This window comes from Telmatherina bonti (assembly GCF_933228915.1).
Source record: "Telmatherina bonti genome assembly, chromosome: 2".
Taxonomy (NCBI): Eukaryota; Metazoa; Chordata; class Actinopteri; order Atheriniformes; family Telmatherinidae; genus Telmatherina; species Telmatherina bonti.
Window position 1 is genome coordinate 29934775 of NC_136620.1, and position 21605 is coordinate 29956379.

The window sequence follows — 21605 nt, forward strand, 5'->3', positions numbered from 1 at the left end:
ATGTGGCAATTTATGTCTGAAGTTGAGAAACTGTTGAAATTCATTATGCCAAGTCCCACGTAAAAGTTGAACTGGACTTCCTTGTATTCATTGTCTAACCACTATTTAAAAGAAGAGGTTTTTATTTGCAAATGTAAGAAATCCCTGATAATATACTGTCTAACTGATTTGTCCGATTATTATCAGAAACAGAATAAGAGTTACTCTCTGTTGCAAATAGATGTTGTGCTTTCTTTAACAAACTGCGTTAGTTTTAATTTGATGCTGTATGTAAAATATTTATCTGGTCACAAAAGTATTTTTTGTATTCACCAAAAATAAAGAATTTCCAACAACCAGCACTATTGAGATTCTTTCACTTGTTTTTACAGTTAAATGATCTAAATTACCTACCTTCCCGTTAACCTTCAGTTTTAACTACAACCACTCTTTTGCTTATTCATACTCCTCAACCCCAGTGGTGTAACATCCACTGACAACATAATGCTAAGTAAGAAGGTACTTAACATTAAAGCATTTACTATTAGTCTGCACCATTGGCCCGTTTAGAACCAGATAAAATAATAAATGAAGTTTTTAAACAGAAATGGACAAAAATGATCCTACATTCTTGCCAGCAGATGTCAGTATTGTCATGTATTTCTTCAGTGAACATTAGAGGAAAATGCTGTGGGGAACGGACAAATTGTCAAGAAATTTGCCAGACCAAATATGGCTATTATGAATGGCATTGTGAGTGCCCCCACCCCCACCCCCAACCCCACTTCCCAGTTTGCAGACCAGACCTTGAAGTATGCAGAGATCCCTGTTTAGTTGTTTTGGTCAAGAGACTTCATGTTATTTTTAACATGGTTATATTAGCAACTGCATTAACTCAGAAGTAGCCTCAACTCAAAATGTTTTTGATCTGAACAGGATTCCATCAGGACTGAACTTTTCATTTACTTCCACTTGTTGTGCAGAAGCGTGAATAATGGATGTTAATAGATGCCTGGCACAAGACCTTGTCGTTGTAATGAACACCATATTTGGTTTTGTGAGTGTTTTTGTCTCGTACAAAGACAAGCTACACAGTGGGGAGGGGAAACTGAAGCCATGTGTGTTAAGCGAAAGTACCCATCTACTCCTTACCCTCGTTCTGTCTTCGTCTGTCTCTTCCTTTTGTCCTGGCCGGAGACCAACAGGATGTTTGTCTATTTGACTTTGGCATTTGATTGGAGCCAAGAAAGTCTCAGCAGATTTAGTAAAATAAAGCAAAACCATATTCAAGTCAAGGTCGTCATTTTCATTTCCAACTTTTTAAAGGAAAATGTATCTTAAGGATTGTGTGTATTCAGCATCTCTTCAAGAACAAGACTAATTTTTATTTTTTTAACCCTGCAAATTTTTTTGGGAACAAACTGTTTCAAAATAAAATATAAAATAAGTTAGCTTAAGGGTAAATTTACAGAATATCACAAAATTTGAGTTTTTTTCTCACAGTGTATGTTGTGGCAATGCATCCACGTGTGTGTGGCTCTAGTCTTAAGTCTTCGTAATAAGATAAGTTACTGTCAACACGCCCAGATCACAAAGGAGTCAATTCAGGTATTTTAGATAAGTCTTCCGTTCCAGACACAGATTTTTTACTTTTGTATCTTATAAACTATTCATGTGCAAAATAAAATGCTATGTCAACTTTTTATATAAAGTAAAACTAAGAGCCAGAGGTTTGTTAAAGTTGCTTTGCAATGCAGAGCAACTCCAAATGTGCTTGGCTGATTCAAGTTGATATATTTTCAGTAAAAAGTATGTTAGTGTATGCTCGGATAGGACAATGTTCAGAAGCTTGCAGTAAATACAGCATCAGTAAAGCTGGGATGATATGTAAAATGCAGCTGTTAAAGTACTTTTATGTGCAGTGATTTTCAGGTTTATAAATTTCTATTTTGTGAGTGACTTTAGCAACCAAATTAGATGTAAAATCTGTATTTAAAATCTAATAAAAAGTAGTCAGTTATAGTAAAGAGAGAGAAGCACCTTTTGCCTTTCCCTTTTTTTCCTCCCCTATAGTTTGACAGCATAGTGATGATAAATGAGGTTTAAAAAATATGCACATCAGAAGGGCTTTTGGGCAAGGCCACTCAAATCTTTGAATTACCTCCAATCATTTATACATTAATACGGCTATGAAAACATTTTGGTAGTCTAAGGAAAGCCATGTCAAATAAAGACGTTTCCAAAAAGCTAAAGCTGATAAAACAGTGGAAACCAGCATTGTGTGTGTTGACAGCTATTTGGCTTCACTCTGTTTTGAACAGAGGTTTCTCATGTACCAAAAATGGTGGTACAACAAAGGAAGAAGTTACTTTCCTGAAATTTTTTCTGCAGTTTGTTTCTTGTGTTTTGTCAGTTTTTGTCTGTATTTTACTATTTAACTTTGTATCTGATGTTAATGACTTTAAAAGTAAACCATATTTTTTACTTTTTTATCCAGTCTTCCTTAAGTTTAGAACTCCAGGTTTCTGGGCTGTCTCTAGCTGAAAGCATACATGTAGTGGATGGATTTTGTGTAAACACACGCAGGCTGTCCTGCCAATACCATGTTCTGAAAAGGCTAGAGAGAATAAACTCTGTGGGATATGACACTGAATTACAGTTTACCAAAGTGAGTGAGGTCATTGTGTTCGAGGATGCCGGCTGTTTGGACATGCTCACATACCAGCTCTTTGCCTGCTGTGAAAGGCAGTTCTCCCTAACATAAACGTGGAAGACAGCAGCTGATGGATCCAAGAGAACATTTTACTCCTGAACACATGACTATTTTAGGTCATCGGCAAGGTTCTTCCAACTTGTTGGCTCCATAACGTACCTATTGTGCAAGCCTTGATTGAATAAGAATAGTAAACAGAGCACTAAGTATATGACTTTTGTGCTTTAATACCCTGGAGCTGGTTGTTGTCTATATAACACATTTTCATAAAGTTATTAAGAAAGTTGCAACACTATCATGTTTAATAATGTAGTGGTTTTCTTCATTCATTTAAAGGGAGATCTTTGTACACAAGACCCAGAAATTCACTTATTAGGTTAAAGCCAAGTCTTTTATAGAAAAAGATGGTCTGTCTAAGACAACTTGGTCCACATTGTCTCATCTTTAACAACGCAGTTAAATGTCATAAAAGTGATGTTTCAGTGTCAAATTATAGGAAGTGTCTCATATTCTGGCCTCTAAGTGGAACAACAACTTTCAAAGGACAACAAATGGGTTGTTTTATGTGGCGTTTTTATGAGTTAGTTGCAATCACCGTTCTTTGCTGTGTGACAATATTTGCTGTCTATTTCCCCTATGATGGCACAGCAGCTCCTTTAGTCATCAAGTAAAGAAGGCCCAGTATATCTCAGTCAGCAATGACAGCAAGGCTATATTGGGACTGGGCTGAGACTGAAAACTTGGGTGCTAATTTTGGACATCTCCACAAGTAACATCAGGAATATCTATTAATTATATTCCTTTGACTCTAAACATATTGCTCCTCTAAAGTCAGGCTCTTTTTTATCTACCTTACTTTGATCTTTTTTTTTTCCTTATTCCTTTTTTTTCTTTTGGTCACACCTGAAACAGTGCTGGGAGCTGGCTGTGTAAGAGAGGAACTGACCGTCTCTGACTATACTGTTGAATGGAACTGATCTGCAGGGTCTCCTGAGATTTAAGCTGTCTAGAATGAAATTTAACACTCATTCATCCAAGCCCCTCTGTCTTAATAAGGAAGCTTTGCTTTACACTCGTTAGATGGCAGGCAGAGAAAAAAAAGTTCTTGGCTTTGCTTCTTTTCTCAGTCCTGTGGCCTCCCCACCCAGCGTTAAAGCTGAATAAACACTCGCTCCACTTACCAATCAGCACATTTTTCTCTGCACTGACGCCAGATTTTATAAGATGATTTGGTGTGTGGACAGCTACGATGAGGAATCAGAGTGACTTTCTCCAAACTTTTGTATCATGAACAGACTGTGTTCCCATCTTGAGTTGTAAGCAATAAAACACCTTCAGAGTTCTTATAATTGGAATTCTTTCATGCACTTTACATAAAAGGGAAACTGCTTAACTTTTAACTATATCAAGGTTTAAGAGTTTAGGACAGATAAAAACGTGTTCATGTTGGAATAAATTGACGAGGTTTACAAATCTGATTGCTTTGTCAAGAATCAGAAAAGTTAAAAAAAAAAATACTGGAGATGCCACTGTTGTTTACGACTGTTGTCTTACCCCTCCACCACAAATTAGTGCCACATTCCCCATACATCATTTTTACTAAATAGCTTAATCTGTCATCTTAAAATGTTTCAAAGATTTCCCATGTACTTCAGGCAAAGATGCCTGCTAACCCATAAATGGTGACAAATATTAGTTAAAGGATTTCCAGCCCAAATGTCAAGAAAGTTCTTTAGCTTCATAAAATGTATGTAAAAAGTGATTTGTCAATCACTTGAATGTGCATTTAATCAAAAAAAAGTCAAAAAAAAAGATCTCAAGAAAACAGAGAAACTGCATTATTTTATGGGAAGTGTGTTCACTTTAAATTTGATGCCAACAACACTTTTAAATTTTCTAGAACAGGGCCAGAATGAGACAAGGCAACACATGCTAAGCTAAAATGTACATTACTGCATCTTCTACAATTTATAAGGTGGGCTGACTATAGCTCATTAGCATGATCTATTCATTAAAATACATATAAAGAAAATAAACATTCCCCTGATGTCGTATTTCTAAAACAATAGCATGTAGTTAGATAAATATTTCCACCATTTCAATATGTTATTTCCCAATCTTAGATTACAAATACTTTGGGAATTGGGATGCTGCACTGCATGAAAAGCAAACAAGATTCTGAGGTGAAAATCACTGCATGGACTCAGCAACACTGTCAATAACCTTTGTTTGTCTGTTTGTAACTACAGCTACAAATGCATATTCACACATGAATAAAAATCAGGAGCATTGCTTCCTCCTTCACACAAGAAGCCACTTAAAACTAAATTTGTAAAGGGGAAAAACTGGTCCCCTGGTCTGATGGATCAACATTTAAATAACTTTTTACACCACAATTCTGGGTAAAAGAGGATAAGGGCTAACCTGGCTGCTATCACCCAACATAGCAAAAGCCTGCATTTCATACTACGCAGTTTTGTTAGTGGACATGGTGTGCTTAACTTGCACACCTGTTAAGGCACCATTAATGTTGAACAACAAAACTATGCTGCTATCCAGATGAAGACTTTCTCACATAAGGTGGAACTTGTTTCATCTAAATAATGTAAAACTATGTTTTGTACATATTAGAACAGCAGGAGTCCAGGTATTAAACTGGCTTACCTGCAGGTTGAGGACTTAGCAGTCCTCAACCTGCAGGTTCATATACTACCACATATGTAGTATTATGAAAGAATAATAAATCCTCCATTATGTCAAGTAAAAATTTTACCGAGTGAAATTTTGCTGTAGCATTGAGTCTTATTAGCTTCCAAAGTCCTACAAACTGTTGGTAAACAAAGAAATGATGACAGTGTTAACCAACTGTTTTCAATTACAACCATATTTGTGATTTCCTCATAGGATATGTCGTCTTCATACTTTTTTTAATGAAGGGAAAATTGACAAGTCTTCAACTGTGTTGTGGGTTTAACTTATATTTTACAAAGCATCCAACTTTAAGAAAACTGTTTTGCCAATAATTTTGTGTTTAAAGTTGCAGGGCTTTGACTTCCAGCGGGCATGGTTTTCCATTGTTGCACTTTAACTTGGACTTAACTAAACTGTGAACATTTCCTTCAACACTGCCTTCCCCCAATTCTTTTGATGGGAGTGTCTTCAGGCAGCCTTTCAACATAATTACCTTCTTATCATACTGTATTTTGTTATCTCAAAACATCCAAAGCCCCAGGGCAGGAACTAACCAAACCACACCAGATGAGTGTCTATTTAGTCTCCCATCTATGGCCACAGTTGTTTTATGACTGACTGTGGCACAACTGTTTTATCTATATCCCTTGTTGTGTGGTAAGTCTTAGTCTGACTGGGAAACTGTCATGGCATTTGATCAAACAAGGGGATACAGACAGGCTTTGGTTAAAGAATGCAGGTGCTGCTGAGTTGTGGGTTCCTGTGGCATTCCTCGCTGCTGAGAGACCAGTGCAACCCAATCACAGTGAACACAGCCTGCAAGCTTTAAACAACCACTCAGAACCACACTGGAATGTCTCATCACCATAGACTCTTACACGCATTTCACATTATGGCTTTTCCTCAGCCAAGTTCAGTTTGAGGAGCTAACTCAACAACAGAGTATGAGCCGCTGCTTCAAAGTTTTACAATGCTAAAATTTGGAGAGTTTCTATTTTTTTAAACTGGGATTGATCTCCTTTGAGAATTCTTCACAAGAATGTTGTTCATGTGAGTGAATTAAGAAAAAAAACATTTGTGTACACTGACCAAAAACTAGCTAAAAGGATGCTACTGTAATGCCACAGAAATCCTGCATCCTCTTCTTGCAATTGTTTCACCTCTCTGCCAGAAAGCTCTGACAGACTCAATGTAATAGGGAGAACAGTGGCTGAGCTGGAAGTGCATACCGAGAAGTTTTGTTGCCCTGAGGAATGGAAAGAAATATCGAGCAGCCTATGTCTTTGGACCTCACAAAAAGCCCCCGCAAGTTAGCCCTCTCCTCTGTCTACATAAGTCAACCTAGCTTACAGCAGAAAGCCCATATATGGACACATATATCAAAGATTTTCCTTCTGTGTGCAAACACGGAAACTCCTAGTTCTCTGACACTAAGAGCAAAAGGCATAAGGCGAATACTGGAAAAGAGCTATCCTCAAGATGCTGGTCAGCTGTGCACTGAGATATTAGATGAATAAAACCATCAACATTTAGCATATGAGTGGGAGAGGAAACCAGCAAGTAAAAAGCAAAGGGCAGTAAGCTTTATGTCAATGATTAGTCCAGATCCCTGAAGGAGGAATTTCTGGACTACTTCTCTGAAAGTAGAAGAAGTTTAAGTTTCTTGTAAACAATAATTTGCTAAACTCCCCTCTGGACTTGACTATTTAGTGCTAAAAGTGTTATTTACTTAAATAAAATACAGATTTTTAAAGCCTAATGTCACACAGACTGGCAATTTTTTTGTTCCAATAATCATGCTTTGACATGTGTAGCCTTTTGAGAATTTCATTTTACACCAAGAATGGAGTTTGGCATCCCACATGAGTGTGAAATGAATCGTGACAGTTCCCCCTGAAATGCCATTCTCCCCCCCACTTAAGTCTGAGCTGAGTGAGCAGCATCAGATATGTCTGACAATCTTGCCTCTCTGTGCTTCCCATCTGAGGGGAACACAAACAAACGTCTGGGAGGAGCCCTGCAGAGGCCACAAATATTCCTCCATCATGATTGCTACCCGCATTGGTGTTTCCAGCACTGGAGGCTTTAACTTTTGGTATTTTCACTCAACTGCTCAGCTTTAGTTGTCTCAGCAGGCTGTGGAAGTGTCACTACAGCTTCTTTACAAACCTAAACATCTAAAACTCCAATTTAACTGCCGGATTATAACTTTAAAACACTTTTAAACATGCACTTTAATATTTAATTGTTTATTAAACAGCATATTGCTTCTACTATCGCCCAATAGTCACAGGAAAATTACTGCTTTTTCTTCAAAAATGAGAACATTTTGGTCCTTTTTCTGGCCTTTCAGAGATTTATTAAAAGTCTTTGCTATCCAAATGATGACAGATCCTTTCATTTAACAGCAGCTACTTGTACTGCAGAATAACCTTGGCATTGGAAGAAAGGGACCCATCTTCAATGGAGCACCTGCAGCTGCAAAAGTTGACCTTCATACCTGAGGAATTTGACTTAAATTATTAAGAATGGGGGTGGTGGAAATTGTGGATTTTGTTTAGCTCATACAGCACTCTCAGTTTCCATAAACCAAACAGAGTTTATGGAATTACAACCAACTGAGGGATACTCCTGCTTGATTTACACTCTTAATGACAGATTTATCACCGCACAGAGCGGAGGGAGTCAAAATGTCACAACCTTATTGCAACTATCCATCAACTAAAATACTGTCTCTGTCTCTGTGCCCTGGTTGTGGTTAGGCATCTACTTGTGCTCACTAATTCACAAATCTTACAAGTACCAGTATACATCTATGGAACATTACTGTGAATAAACCCACCATCAATAGGTCATATGTGATACTTGGATTACAGCTTGAGTTACACTGTTCCAGTGGTCCCTCTCTGTTTTTGCAATTCTAAATGACTATGACCCTGCATGGAGCTATCTAATCACAGGGCCATCCCAAAGAGCCAACAAGTTTTCTCTAAATATATATCTGGACGATGTCTGCAGAAATCTTGAGATGGTATTTGACATGTGGCTTGCCAGCACCGTGCTTCTCCGGGTTTCACTCAGTGGCTGTGCACCCTGCATGGGTTGAGTGTTGCCTTTAAAGTGTCCTCTTTTCTGTGTATCGTTCAATATTATTACACAAAGTAACACTGCAAAGGTAAAAGGCCGCTGGCTCTGAATATGTATCACAAGAACTTGACATTAACATTAGATTTGTATTATGATTGAGGGAGAGAGAAGCTCTCTCTAATGCACTAATATTTAAGCCATGACTGCAACTTAAATGTCTCCCCCAAAGGTCTTTTTATGCAAACATGGCTTCATGGAACAAGAGCCAAGTAAAGCTCAGATATTCCAAAAACGATGGCTGGAGAGAAACAGAAACTTTGCAAATAAAGCGTTGTGGCATTAGAATTAATAATTAAGCTTTGTGTCACAGCGGTTCTGTGTCAAATTGGTGGAAAAGGTTGGCAACTTAAACCGCCACGTCAAACCCACAGTTAGTATGTATTAGAGTCATTTTTGTGATTTTTTTCCACAGGCCTTTTGACTCTTTTTAAGGTCTTTATTTACTTGCTGCATCACTATAAATAGTTATTGGTGTGAGAAATATGATTCTGTACACTATAAACTTTTAACAACCATATTTATTACCAAGTCTGCCATAAAAATCCCCCTATGTTGAAAAGTAAAACTAATAATTGTACAGTGAATGTGATTATGAATTCTGCCCATCGCTGCACCTGTCGCGCTCAGCTGTCGCCTCATGTGGAGAACTAAATTATAATACAGAAAGCAGAGCAGATTTCCAACATGTGAGAGCGTCTCAGATTGTGACATTATGTTTGTTTGTTTGTTGTGGTGGAAGCTGTTGTTCTCTAAGCAAAAAAAAAAAAAAAAAACATTCATACAGTTCCAATTTAGTGTTGATTTATATTTTTATTCAAGCTGAATTACATTTTTTATCCTTGAAGAAAACTAAAAATACCTTTTGGATTATTAAACTAAATCATATGTTTAATAATCTAAAACAAGTAATTAGACTGTTGCTGTATCTATTATTGATTCTGAATATATTGCCAAGAAAAACGTATATGGCAGTAGATGGTGCAGCGTTTACTGGTATACTGGGATGCTTGTGCAATTTCATTATTTTCATGCAAAAAATAGTAACCTTGCGTATTAATTTGGATTATAAACTCTTCTATATAGAATTCTTAATAATGTAAATGGCTGAGTTCCATATTTTTATTTATTTATTTATTTTTTTTTTTTTTGGGGGGGGGGGGGGGGGGGGTTACATTTTTCCCTCAGTTGTAGTCTTTGTTTAACTTGAGCTTTAAATTTAAAAAAAAAAAAAAAAAAAAAAAAAAAAAACTTAGTTTAAGAACTTTACTTTAAGCTGAAACTTTGAAGTACTTGACAAGCTGATTTTTGTTCAACCACAAAATTATATGTCTAGATCTTTTTTCAGCTACAAAAAATGTCTCAGTGTGGAATGTTCTTTAAATGTTCAGTCAGTTTAGGTTTTTCTCCTAACATGGATTAATAACAGAGCAATTGAAACAAAAATGGGACCATGCCTCACATATTTTAGCTCTCTCAGGGTTTAAGTACCTGTAATTTTCTAGTGGAATGAAAATTGGAACACAGTGAATATTCAACAATCTTTGGACTTCAGTCATAATGGACTATTGATGTGATACCATTGGAGGGAAAATATAAGAGGACTTATTTTCATTCCCACAATGCCACAGCAAATCCAACATGCTATTCAAATGCTTGGGAAATTAAGACTAAAATGTACATAGGTATGGAAAATGAATGAATGAATGAATTCATTCATTCATTTCCCATACCTACTTTATCCAACTGAGGTTGCTTAGAGTGCTGAGGTCTATTCCAGCTGTTATAGGTTCACTAGTGTGACATATTGTTAGTGGAAAATTTTTTTTTTTTTTTAAAGCTGTTTTAGTTGAAGTATGAGCTTCCTATAGACTGAAATCTAAAAAGAAATGTAAGGAAATAAAAACAGGACATCTTTACTCCACACAAAAAATGTTGGACACATATATTTGGCATTTACAGTATGTTCTTATCATCAGCACCATGATACAGAAAAAGATTTAAGTCAGTAAAATTAAAAGAACTGATGCTTAGTAAATGATTGAATTGTTGGATATAAACACTGAGACAGAGAAAAAAGGCTTTGACCAGATGATTCTTTTTTACTTAAAACGGATTTATCATGGGCCTACACACAATAAAAGCCTGTTGCTCATGGGCTGGCTGCAGATCATCTAAATGTTTCTTTCTATTACTACGGTATGTCTGTCAGTTCAGTCAATTACTAACATGAGACAGATGACAGTACAATATGATGCCAAACTTGTGCACATCATCCCTGATCTCAGCAGTTTCTGTCACCATCATTTAGCGTCTGGCACTTCTTCCTGAGAGTCTGAAGAATGGGGAGCCCGCTTGACCCTATGAGTAAGTCTGCCAGGCGTAGCAACAATAATCCATAAAACGGACCTGAGCCTGAGCAAGACCATGATTATTTTAAGAGACATATCTAATGCCATTAGCCCTTAGGCTCTTGGCATAGTGTGTCGTATCTATATTACAGACCAAGGCAGGTGCTTGAAAGAGAAGGCAATACTAAAAATATCCTTAAGTATCTTTGTGTAGACTATAAGACACTCGGGGTCTCCTCAGTCAAAGGAGCTGTTTTAACTTTTTGTAAGGTCTGGAAAAAAGAACATACTGTCTAAGAAAATCTTATAAAACATTTGTTCAAATTTAGGAACCTTACCTAAGCCTGGTAGGTATAACTTTGTAAAATAACAGGCCTTAGTATGTATTTGTCTATTGTGTTTAACGTCAAAGAGATATGGTAACTGGTGGGGGTTTTTTTGTTGTTGTTTTTTTTTGTCTGATTGTTTGGGGAAAATGTAGGGGAGGGGGTGCTTTGTAAATTTAAAAAGTCTTAAAAATAAAATATAATTTAAAAAAAAACTTTTTGTAAGGTCAAAGCAGAGGGGTCATTCCATAAAATAGCTGACATCTATAAAAGTTTATAAGCTGGATAAGAGATTAACAGAAAATCTATCACATATTCTTATCTTTAAAGATTCATTTGAGACACTGTCTTAAAAAAGAAGAAACTGAAACTCTGCATAGTTGTAAAGCAGTTAGCATTTCTCAAACGACACTTAACTGCTGTAATTGAAAACTCATGTTTTCAGGATGCTATGCTGCCAAAGTCAAATGACCCATCAACAGTTTGTGCTTGAGATATCTGCTGTATTATCAAGTAAACACTTTCCTGTGTGGAGCCTCCTTTGTAGGACTTGCATGACTAGAAAGTGTCTTTTCTCATCAAGGCCGGATTATCCAATGGGCATTATGGGCACAGGCCTAGGGGCCCATGCCCACTTGAGGCCCATGTTGGGAAAACACCAGCAGTTTGGACATAAAACAAAATGTATATAGAAGCCAGATAGTTACATCACAGTCCCCAGTGTGTTGCTACTGGTACCACTGGCTGAGAGATGTTAGAAATGTCATTTCAGTGTATCATTCACAATTTTCACAACGTTGCGATGGGGAACGGGGCCCGTGGAACACTCTGGGCCCAGGGGCCGGTGCACTTTTAATCCGGCCCTGCTTCTCATACATCTCACTTGCCTTAAACTTAACTAGAAGGAGCTTGAACATTGTCACCCAAACACACTTAAGGAGACAAAGAGATACCTAAAAAAAAATAGGCTGTTAAAACAGGATCAAACTGTTCTTTCTGCTAGATGTGGCCCTTTTCAATGATATGAGACTCACTGAGAAATCACCTGAAAAGAAAGTCACACATGAGCAGTAAAAGTGAACAGATGATTGTCCAGCAAAGTTACTAAAAGTATGATGGCATCATTAAAAAAGAAACTGTCTTTAGCTGCATCTTCTCTGGAGGATACATTCAGTTTTGGCTGTTATATTGTCATTATGAATCCCTTTCCGTGGGAGTTGGCCTGCTTGTCACTCCCCACATAAAGGCGTATCAAAAGTCAAATGTTTGGGAAGTACGAATCGCTGAGCAGTTCCTTAAAAAAAACGCTGGAGCACCCACACGCACACACGCCTCCTCCAAACAGTATTGGATGTCCAAAGGAATCCAGTCACCCCCCTCCAAAGTACATATTTGACAGGGCAGAGTCAGGCAGAGCCCGCACTCCAGCTCAGCCCTCAGTAAGGCACAGACGCCCCGGCCTCCCGCTCACTCCTTTGGACGTTTAAGTTGGTGCTGCCGAACAGCAATAAGCAGCCATGGATGCCATTAAGAAGAAGATGCAGATGCTCAAGCTCGACAAGGAGAATGCCTTGGACAGAGCTGAGCAGGCTGAGTCAGACAAGAAAGCAGCAGAGGACAGAAGCAAACAGGTCGGCTGAGTTTTATTTTTGTATTTTTTTCCCCCCTCTGATGGAAACCCCCAAAGATCTGTGTAAAAAAGCAGGAATATATTTTAAAAGGATTGCCTCTCAAATACGGATCAAATGTCTTCATGGATAACTCCAGTAAAGGATTTATGTTTTAAATTTAAAAAAAAAAAAAAAAACATAAGTATTTATTTTTGGAAAATGCTAGAATTTCCTCTGAGCTATTTTAGCAGGTGATGCAGTAAATTTGGGCTAGACGATTCATTTTAGTAACATGTAAATGAATGAGAATCAATTTTAAATAAAAATGCAAAGACATATGTATATTTAAATTCTGTTTAACATTAAACTTTCTTCGCATGCATGTGTAGTTAGAGGAAGAAATAAGAGAGATGGAAAAGAAATTGCGTGTTACAGAAGACGAAAGAGATAAAGTGTTTGAGGAGTTCCAAACAGCTGAGGAAAAGCTGCTGACTGCTGAGGAAACTGCCACCAAGGTATCTGAACCTAAAGTGCATGAGCTTCCCTAACTTCTCTTTCTGTTTCCCTCCTGTCCTGTCCTGTCCTCTGTTCCCTGTCTCCTCTCGTACACGCTCTTGCGCCTCTGCGCGCTCACGCCACTCCGTTTCTGCGCCCCATCACCGCTGATACTGTCCTGCACTAAAAAAAAAAAAAAAAAAAAAAAAAAAAAAAAAAAAAAAAATCAGCTCGAGGACGATTTGGTGGCTCTGCAGAAGAAGCTGAAAGGAACTGAGGATGAGCTGGACAAGTACTCCGAGGCTCTTAAAGATGCCCAGGAGAAACTTGAGCTGGCTGAAAAGAAAGCCACCGACGTAAGTATGGAAAGGATTCACAGTGGCACCAGTCTTCCACCACGCTGCCTCACACCTTCACTCTCATCTACGAAGGAAACGACAGCTCAAAAGCACAAAGAAGCAGACTTATGCCTTCGTCTGTTCTCCCTGTTAAAAATGTTAGCTGTTGCAGGTGGGCACATTTGGCAACCTCGCCCATGCTTTAATACTCACTTTAACTCCAAAATGATCTTTTTTTGTGATTTTGAATTGTCGTTTCATGTTTTGTCAAGAATCACATGCACAAATCAGTCCAAGAAATGTCACATTTGGAGGTTAACAATGGAAACTTAAGTCCTCTATTCATTGCTTTTAATTAAACACTTTCCTTTATATGATGTATGTTTGAAAGGGCCCCAAACAACTTTCTTGTTTTAGATCCAGACCAGTTCCTTTTTAAAGCTTATATTCAGAGATGAGTATACCCTTTAGTGTAATGTGCAGACTTCCCAAAAGCTCATAGAGCCAGGGCTTGGATAAATATAGCCCACTGCTTTATATGGTCAAGATAGAGCTCACAGAGGGCTGCGCTCTTTGCTTACCACAAGAAAAACACAGTTTCCCATCAAAATGTCCCCTGCGAGAAAATGCATTAAAATACCCTGAACTTAGCTTGTTTGCCTCTCATTAGATAAATCACTCAGTTTGATGGCTTGTGATGCTCTACTTTTTGCAGTTTTTTTTTTTTTAAATCTTCTGTTTTATATCTCACTTTAAGATAAATATGAAAGGACAAACTATGCCAGGAATGCTCATTTTTGCGTTTAAAGGGCGCGACCTGGTGGAGACCAAATAGCTTTGACCAAGAAACATATGTTCTCACGACAAAAGTCTCGTTAATGACAGAAATGGGGTGACTGCCAAGTTCAAGCGCAGTAGACAGAAATATTTACTCTGTTTACTTTTAAAAGTAAGCCCGGCTGCAGCCAGTCTCAGAGGGGACAAAACCCTTTGTAATAATCCTTTAATTGGATTGCAAAGACCGAGTTAGGGCAGAATCTGTTATAGTCTAGCGAGTTTTAGCATCTTAACGCTTGACGTGGGATTTTATTGCCACTGATGCGTACAGTCTTTTCATTTCTCTTCTTATTCTACTCGAAAATCTGCTAACAGGGGCGTCTGGGGACACGCTCATCCACGTTTTATGGCCCTTTTTTTTTTTTTTTTTTTGTTTTTTTGTTTTTTGGATGGTTGCTCTGTGTATTTGCAAAGTTTTAAAAGCAGCCTGTAATTACTGGATTCAGAGGCGATTTAAAATCTTTTCCTGCCACACAAGTACTGCACGCAGTTGACCAGCAGAGGGCGGTGTACGTCCTTTAGTTTCCCACAAGCACGTTCACCATAGTTCCTGGCAAACAGAGGGGCTTTTTTTTATTATTAAAGCGTCGTTCTATATTAATTCTATATTAATTTTATTACTTGGTGTAAATGTGTAGCAGATTTAAATATCTATGTCACATTTGTTATTTTCTCTCGAACGTCTGATTTTTCAAGACCAAATATTGAAATCAGCAGTACTTCCTGGATAAAATCAGGCAATGCACTGTGCGTCTCCAGTAAGCTTGCGCACCGTCAAATCTACTTCACGCAGCTTTCAGCACCACCAAGGACGTCATCCCGTTTCTTGTCAATTTCTCGGAAATTAGCTGCAGCACATAAGAGTAGTCTCTTTAAACAAAAAATAGTAGTACTACAAACAATGGCCGGAGTTGCACCGCTGGATGTAGTCAAACGAAAGATCAAATCCTTGCAAGACCAGGTTGACGGTGCAGAAGAAAAAGCCGAGAGACTACAGACGGAGTTGCTGGGGCAGAGGAAAGCCAGGGAGCATGTAAGCATGTCAACAGTCACATAATACTTGCGCAAAAACAAATGTTAAACCTCTTTACTTTGTCGGTATAGTTCTGTTTGTCCCAAAGTTGGGCGACAGTTTAAATTATTAGGAAGATAGCGGGGATTTTCATGACGCACAGGAGTGCTGAAGTCTGAGCTTCTTTCGGCACCAAGCTGTGCTACTTTAAGTCTCAGATGAGATGGGGGGGTGCTGTTTCATAGCCAGCTGCTCCAGGCTAAACGTGTTTAATTGGTAACGTAAGGCTGCGGATACCTCAGTTATTGAGCAACGTGCTGTGTTGTATCTTTGTGTTGCCTCATCTTGTACTTTGCTCCTTTTGCATCTCCTCTGAAACACTTCGCCAACCTGCTCTTTTCATTGTACCTACAATGCAAGTAATGCCTCGCCAGGTTGAAAATTTGAATGGTTTTTTTTTCTCGAGGTAACAGGAAGTCGCAGCTTAAATGTGGCAACATTTTAACTGCCAGCATGTGCTGTCAGCTCATTCTCTTTGACTTGTCCATATAAGGACAGTAGCTTTTCACAGCTACAAAGATTTAACATCGTGGTTTACCAAGACGGGAAACGAGGTTTATTCGCGCAGGCTTTGCAGTCCGATGGGTTTTATTTCTGGCATTTTGTCCTCTTAATTAGACAGAGAGAAGACCTTTAAAACAGTTTCATACCTGCTGATCACAACGGAAAGCAGAAGTTGCCCCACATCTGAGTAAACACAGAAGCATTCTGCTCTTTTTTTTTTTTTCAGTTTATGTATTAGTTTCCCTCCCAAAATATTAATTTAACACGATCCAATGTGTTTAAAGCTGCAGGGAGATGTGTAACTGTGTCAGGCCCTTTGACTTTAACCTTGTTAATGCCTTCTCAGGGGGCCAGTAATGAGGCAAGGTACTGTTTTGTTGCTAAAATCATTATGCATAGGCAGTGAGGAGCACAGGGAAACCTGCTGGGAAGCCTTCTCCCAACAGGTGTCACACAGAAACACGAGCAGCCATGATTACACTATCCCACCAGGCCTTTGGAACAAGCTTTTAAGAGCACCCAAAGGCCATAAATCCAGAAGATACATTAATTAATTTACTACATTTTCTCTTTGGGTTGGTTTTATTTGTGAAGTTATGTGATTTCTGGGTCCTGTGTTGAAAACGAGAATTTCTTGATGTGTCCTGATGTGCTGCTTGCCTGTCCTTAGGCTGAGGGAGACGTCGCTTCTCTTAACAGACGTATCCAGCTGGTTGAGGAGGAGTTGGATCGTGCTCAGGAGCGTCTGGCCACCGCCTTGACCAAGCTGGAGGAGGCTGAGAAGGCTGCTGATGAGAGTGAGAGGTGGGTTTTTGGTTTTTGGCCACACAGTCTCTGACTTCTGCTGTACCAGTTCAGTATCTCCTTCTGAAAGCATGTGGGATGTCATGTTTAAAATAATTAAATGAAGACTTACAAGTCAGTGCTACCATTCACTATACCGACGTGTCCTCACAGAGGCTATAGGAATTTAGCTGGGTCTCAGTTTCTGATCCCAAACATATACCCCATCTCTCTGTGCCCTTAAAGAGGCATGAAGGTCATTGAGAACAGGGCCATGAAGGATGAGGAGAAGATGGAAATTCAGGAGATCCAGCTGAAAGAGGCCAAACACATCGCTGAGGAGGCTGACCGCAAATATGAGGAGGCAAGTTTTTCAGACACAGGCAGTGCATAAAACATCCCTGCTTATTGATCAGTGCCTCAGTTGCACATCCTGGAATAATATGCCATTATTCCTTAGCATCTAGACATGCAGTCTAGCTCAAGTGTATAGGGATCCTCCCTTTTAAATCAAGAAAAAATACAGCTGTGACTGAAATAAGTGGAATTTGACATGAAAATTGTGTAGAAAATTGAAATGGAAAAATTCATATTGCTTTTGAATTGTGATTCAACAGAAATGTATAAAACATCATAGTGGGATCTGAAAACCATTTGAGGCAATCACTGCAATCAGCTTTCATTTTCCAGACTGCTTTTCAGACCTCTGCACCTGCTGGCAGATATTCTGGCCCACTGCCTATCAGCAAAGTGCTCTAAACTGTCTGGGACTCTTGTTTTTAGTTTGTTTTTTTTTGTTTGTTTGTTTTTTCATCGCAGTTTAAAAGCATTGTCTCTCACCAAATTCTGATTTCGCTCATTTAAACTACTTTTTCCATTTTTTTTTTTAGTTTTTTGAGTACTATTGTAAACTTAGTCTTTTCTTGAAAGGAAGCGTTCCAGTACACTTGAGCACAACCATGTCTGTACTTGTAAATATTTTCATAAATACTCTATAATAGCAACACTTGACATTTTTTAACTCCAAATTCTGTTTTCACTGGTAGTATTCAGAAAATATGTGTATTTATTAAAGTATTTGTCACTTGTGAATGGAGGCTGCTGTGCTAACTTTTAACTAAATAACAACCTAAATGTAGGTCTAAATATTTCTTCCCACTCAGAACTTGTAATGGTTGACTAATGCTGCGCATTGATAAACACGCTATCTGTAGTAAGCACTTGCGGCAAAACTTTTTGTTGTGCTCCACCCCAAGGTGGCTCGTAAACTGGTCATCATTGAGGGTGACTTGGAGCGTACAGAGGAGCGTGCTGAGCTATCAGAAGGGTAAGATGTTTCACCTTTGTGCACGCTAAATCTGCACTTCCACCTGCATGTATGCTGACATGTAAACACTTTTGAAAACTTTGAGCACTAATAACGTTTTTGAGTATGGTTTTGAATTAGACAATGTGCACAGTGTTCTTACTGTCTTTGGTGATTATTTGCATGCTCACCGTGGTTTGAATGGCTTTGCCTTGCACATGTGCACCATGCGCACTAACAGGCGTGCTCGAAGAGTGGAGGAGGAACTAAGCGTTTTGGAGCAAAGCGTGAAATCGCTAAACTCCTTAGTCACACAGGTACTGCAACCCGAAATGAACACACACTTGTATTTCTGAGCGGCTCTTCTCGCCGTCGACCCTGCTGCTTTTGTTTTGCCTGCTGTGCTTTTTTCTTTTCCTTTTATTCTGAGAATATTAGATTTCTTTTTCATGCCTAACATAGCAGGGAGCTGTGCAAGAATAACACGTTATCTTCAGGAAAGCATGACATTTGAGCACTGAAACACAAGTACCCAAATGACTGATTAATAAATTGCATTTTATTCTCATATTCCTGCTCTGTTAAGCCACTTTTTAAGTGTTTGGGTTTCCCCTCTTGTTTAATCCTTGTAGTACTTATTTATATTGTTTCCTCTCTCGTCCTTCTCGCTTTTCGTCATCCTCTTTCATGTCTACTTCTGCTTCTTTCCATCTTTAACCCCCCCTTCCCCTCCCCTCCACTCCACTTCTGTACTTGCATCCTTGGCAACCCTATCCCCATTTCCAAAACAGCAAATGCTCTGAGCTTGAGGAAGAGTTGAAAACTGTGAGCAACAACCTGAAGTCACTGGAGGCCCAGGCTGAGAAGGTATGTGTGACTTCCCAGGCCAGTGCATGCTGTTAAAGCCCCCACGCTTCCAAGTAGAATTGATGAACAAGAAACAAAAGAGCCCATGAAGTGAAATCTCCCCGCTCCTGTAAAACCCGTCTTTAAAAATGCAGCAGAAACCTGTCTCTACAAATGGAGTGAGATCTGTCTGCACCATGCATTCATGTTCAGCTGATATTTCTGACTTTTTTCCCTTCCTTTTTTTGTTGTTCCACAGTACTCGCTGAAGGAGGACAAGTATGAGGAGGAGATCAAGGTCCTCACTGACAAACTGAAGGAGGTACAGTTTCAGTTTCTTAAGGCACATTTTGAGTTGTAGGATGATTAATACAAGTATCACAGTTTGAGTGTTGGACTCGGATGTGTCTTTGTAATGCAGGCTGAGACTCGGGCTGAGTTCGCTGAGAGATCAGTAGCCAAGCTTGAGAAAACCATTGATGACTTGGAGGGTAAGTTTGACTTGGTTTTTTTTCTTCCCTTTACTTTGTGGTATAAGTTATACCACAAATGTATTTGGGTAAGTTCTGATTTATTTATTTTTTTGTTTTGATTTTTATAAAGCTCTTAGACACATTGTCTGATTTCTTCTTCAACAATATTATACGTCCTTATTAACTCCATTAAGTATCTCCTTCAGCGTGTATCCCAGTTTTGTTTTAGATTTTTGTTTCTTTTTGAAAAGAATACTTTAATTTTTACAGAAATTAGTGATCGATTAGTTTTGGATCCATATGATGGTGAAACAGTCTAGTTTTTGTTCAGTGTTGAGGAATTTCCTTTTATTTTTTCACCTTTTTTCTTCTGGTGTAACTCTGTATCTCTCATTCTGGCTTGTTTTCAACTTTTACTGTTTTCTTTTCTTGTCATGCCAATGGTTTGGATGCTTCACCTTTCACCTCCTTGTTATGTGCACCACCATCTTTGCTCTTTTCCGCTGAACCTTCCTAACTCCCTCCCTTCACCCCTGGCCCACCAATAGATGAGTTGTATGCCCAGAAACTGAAGTACAAGGCCATCAGCGAGGAGCTGGACCACGCCCTCAACGACATGACTTCCATGTAATTTTCATCTTCCTGCACCTGCTTGTTTCGCCAGCATCTTCCGCTCTCCTGCACCATCCCTCCCAATTATCCCAGCTGCCTCACTTCCCTTGTGTCCATTATATATTTTTGTGCCATTATATCTTTTTTTTCTCTTTTCTTTCCTTTTTGTTTGTTTGTTTTTTTTAAACAGACATTGTTGTATTCCATGTCTGTAATTTAAGTCCCTTTGCAGTAATGTCCTATCATCATTTGTGTGGTTATGCAGATACTGAGCATCAGTTGTATGTGTATCATTAGTGTTTGGAAAAACTCAAGCGATGGGCATGAACAGGAAGTTGCATGCCTTTCAGTGTAAATGTCAGACACAATCATTGTTCCATTTGGGACTTTATGCATTTTCATGGATGCATATTTTTCAAAATCACCTTGAAAACGAATCCACCTGATATATGACGTCCTAATGAAAGCATGCACGGCGTTCAGTGAAATGTCAAGGACTGTTGTATTGAGGAAGCATTTTAATGAGTTTGACTCACTCACTGTAACTCCAGGTTTAATGTTCTTTCACCTTTACTTTTCTACTAATATGGTCTACTTCTGTCCAGAAGAGAGGCCCCATGTATATTCATACATGTTCTGTCTTTATACCGGCTGAAGGTTAGTTGTCATGCTATAGTTAAGCATCACTGTGGTCGATTCCCCAGCTTTGCTTAATTGTTTCCCTTCCACATTTGGTCATCCTGTGGGAGATTGAGGAGGAGGACCACGTCTGTCTCTCAGTTCACCTCTGAACTGGAGGAGTTTCCCCAACTTCCAGTTTGTGTTTTCAAGTGTGTTCTGTATGCACAGTTCATGGTGCATCGTGCATCTATGATGTGTTGGCGTGATTCATTTGGTCCTGGTGTGTTGTGGTGCGCATCTCGTATTTCCATAGGTCGCCCACAGACCCCTCCTGGTTCACTGTGCTTCTTCTTCTTCCACACAGATAAATTGTTTACACCTCATCAAAGACGCCTCCTGCCGGCTGAGCAGCATCTGTCTGCTCTCTCCAGCCTTCTGTCCATTTTTCCTTCCCTCTCTGTCTTTGCTTTTCTCTCCTCCTTATGTTGTCAAGTCACTTGCATCCCACCCTTTGTACAGAATCCGAGAATCTTTCTGCGTTGTATAAAAAAATAAACATCCTTCCTTCTATGTAAGCTGTATCTCTTTACTCTGTCCTTTTTTTCTTTTGAATGTCTTCTAAATGTGAAGCTGCGCCACCGAACCCAAGAGGCCTCTATTTTAAGTCCATGTTATTTATTTATTTTCTTCATTTCATCAAACCATTAGCTTAGCTCTTATCTCCCTTTTCCAAGGTGCAGTTTTATGGACTTTGATTTATGTCCTTTGTCATTTCCTTCAAATATTGTTCTTGGAATCCGAGCTGTTAGGAGTATCTTAGTAGTTCAACGAGTGTCAAAACCTATAGCAATTAGAAGTGACAGAAAGTTGAGCAATTGAGCATTTGAGACTGATTCGTGTGAGC

At 38.8% G+C, this 21605-nt stretch overlaps 1 protein-coding gene across 1 annotated transcript; it reads left to right on the forward strand.

The window, feature by feature from the left end:
- The first annotated feature begins 12610 nt into the window (after window positions 1–12610).
- tpm1 (tropomyosin 1 (alpha)) lies at window positions 12611–21271 on the forward strand. The gene is made up of 10 exons (XM_079251225.1): window positions 12611–12835; window positions 13540–13665; window positions 16731–16864; window positions 17090–17207; window positions 18100–18170; window positions 18941–19016; window positions 19255–19317; window positions 19417–19486; window positions 20017–20095; window positions 21066–21271. Exons 1-10 carry the CDS (start codon window positions 12722–12724, stop codon window positions 21067–21069), a joined length of 855 nt encoding a protein of 284 aa, XP_079107351.1. The 5' UTR covers window positions 12611–12721; the 3' UTR covers window positions 21070–21271.
- Window positions 21272–21605: the final 334 nt, after the last annotated feature.

Excerpts from the sequence above, each read along its gene's own strand:
- tpm1 (XM_079251225.1), top strand. The coding sequence starts at position 12,722 with ATGGATGCCATTAAGAAGAAGATGCAGATGCTCAAGCTCGACAAGGAG. Across the intron at positions 16,865-17,089 it reads GCTGCTGATGAGAGTGAGAG|AGGCATGAAGGTCATTGAGA; the intron begins GTGGGTTTTTGG and ends GTGCCCTTAAAG. Across the intron at positions 17,208-18,099 it reads CTGACCGCAAATATGAGGAG|GTGGCTCGTAAACTGGTCAT; the intron begins GCAAGTTTTTCA and ends CTCCACCCCAAG.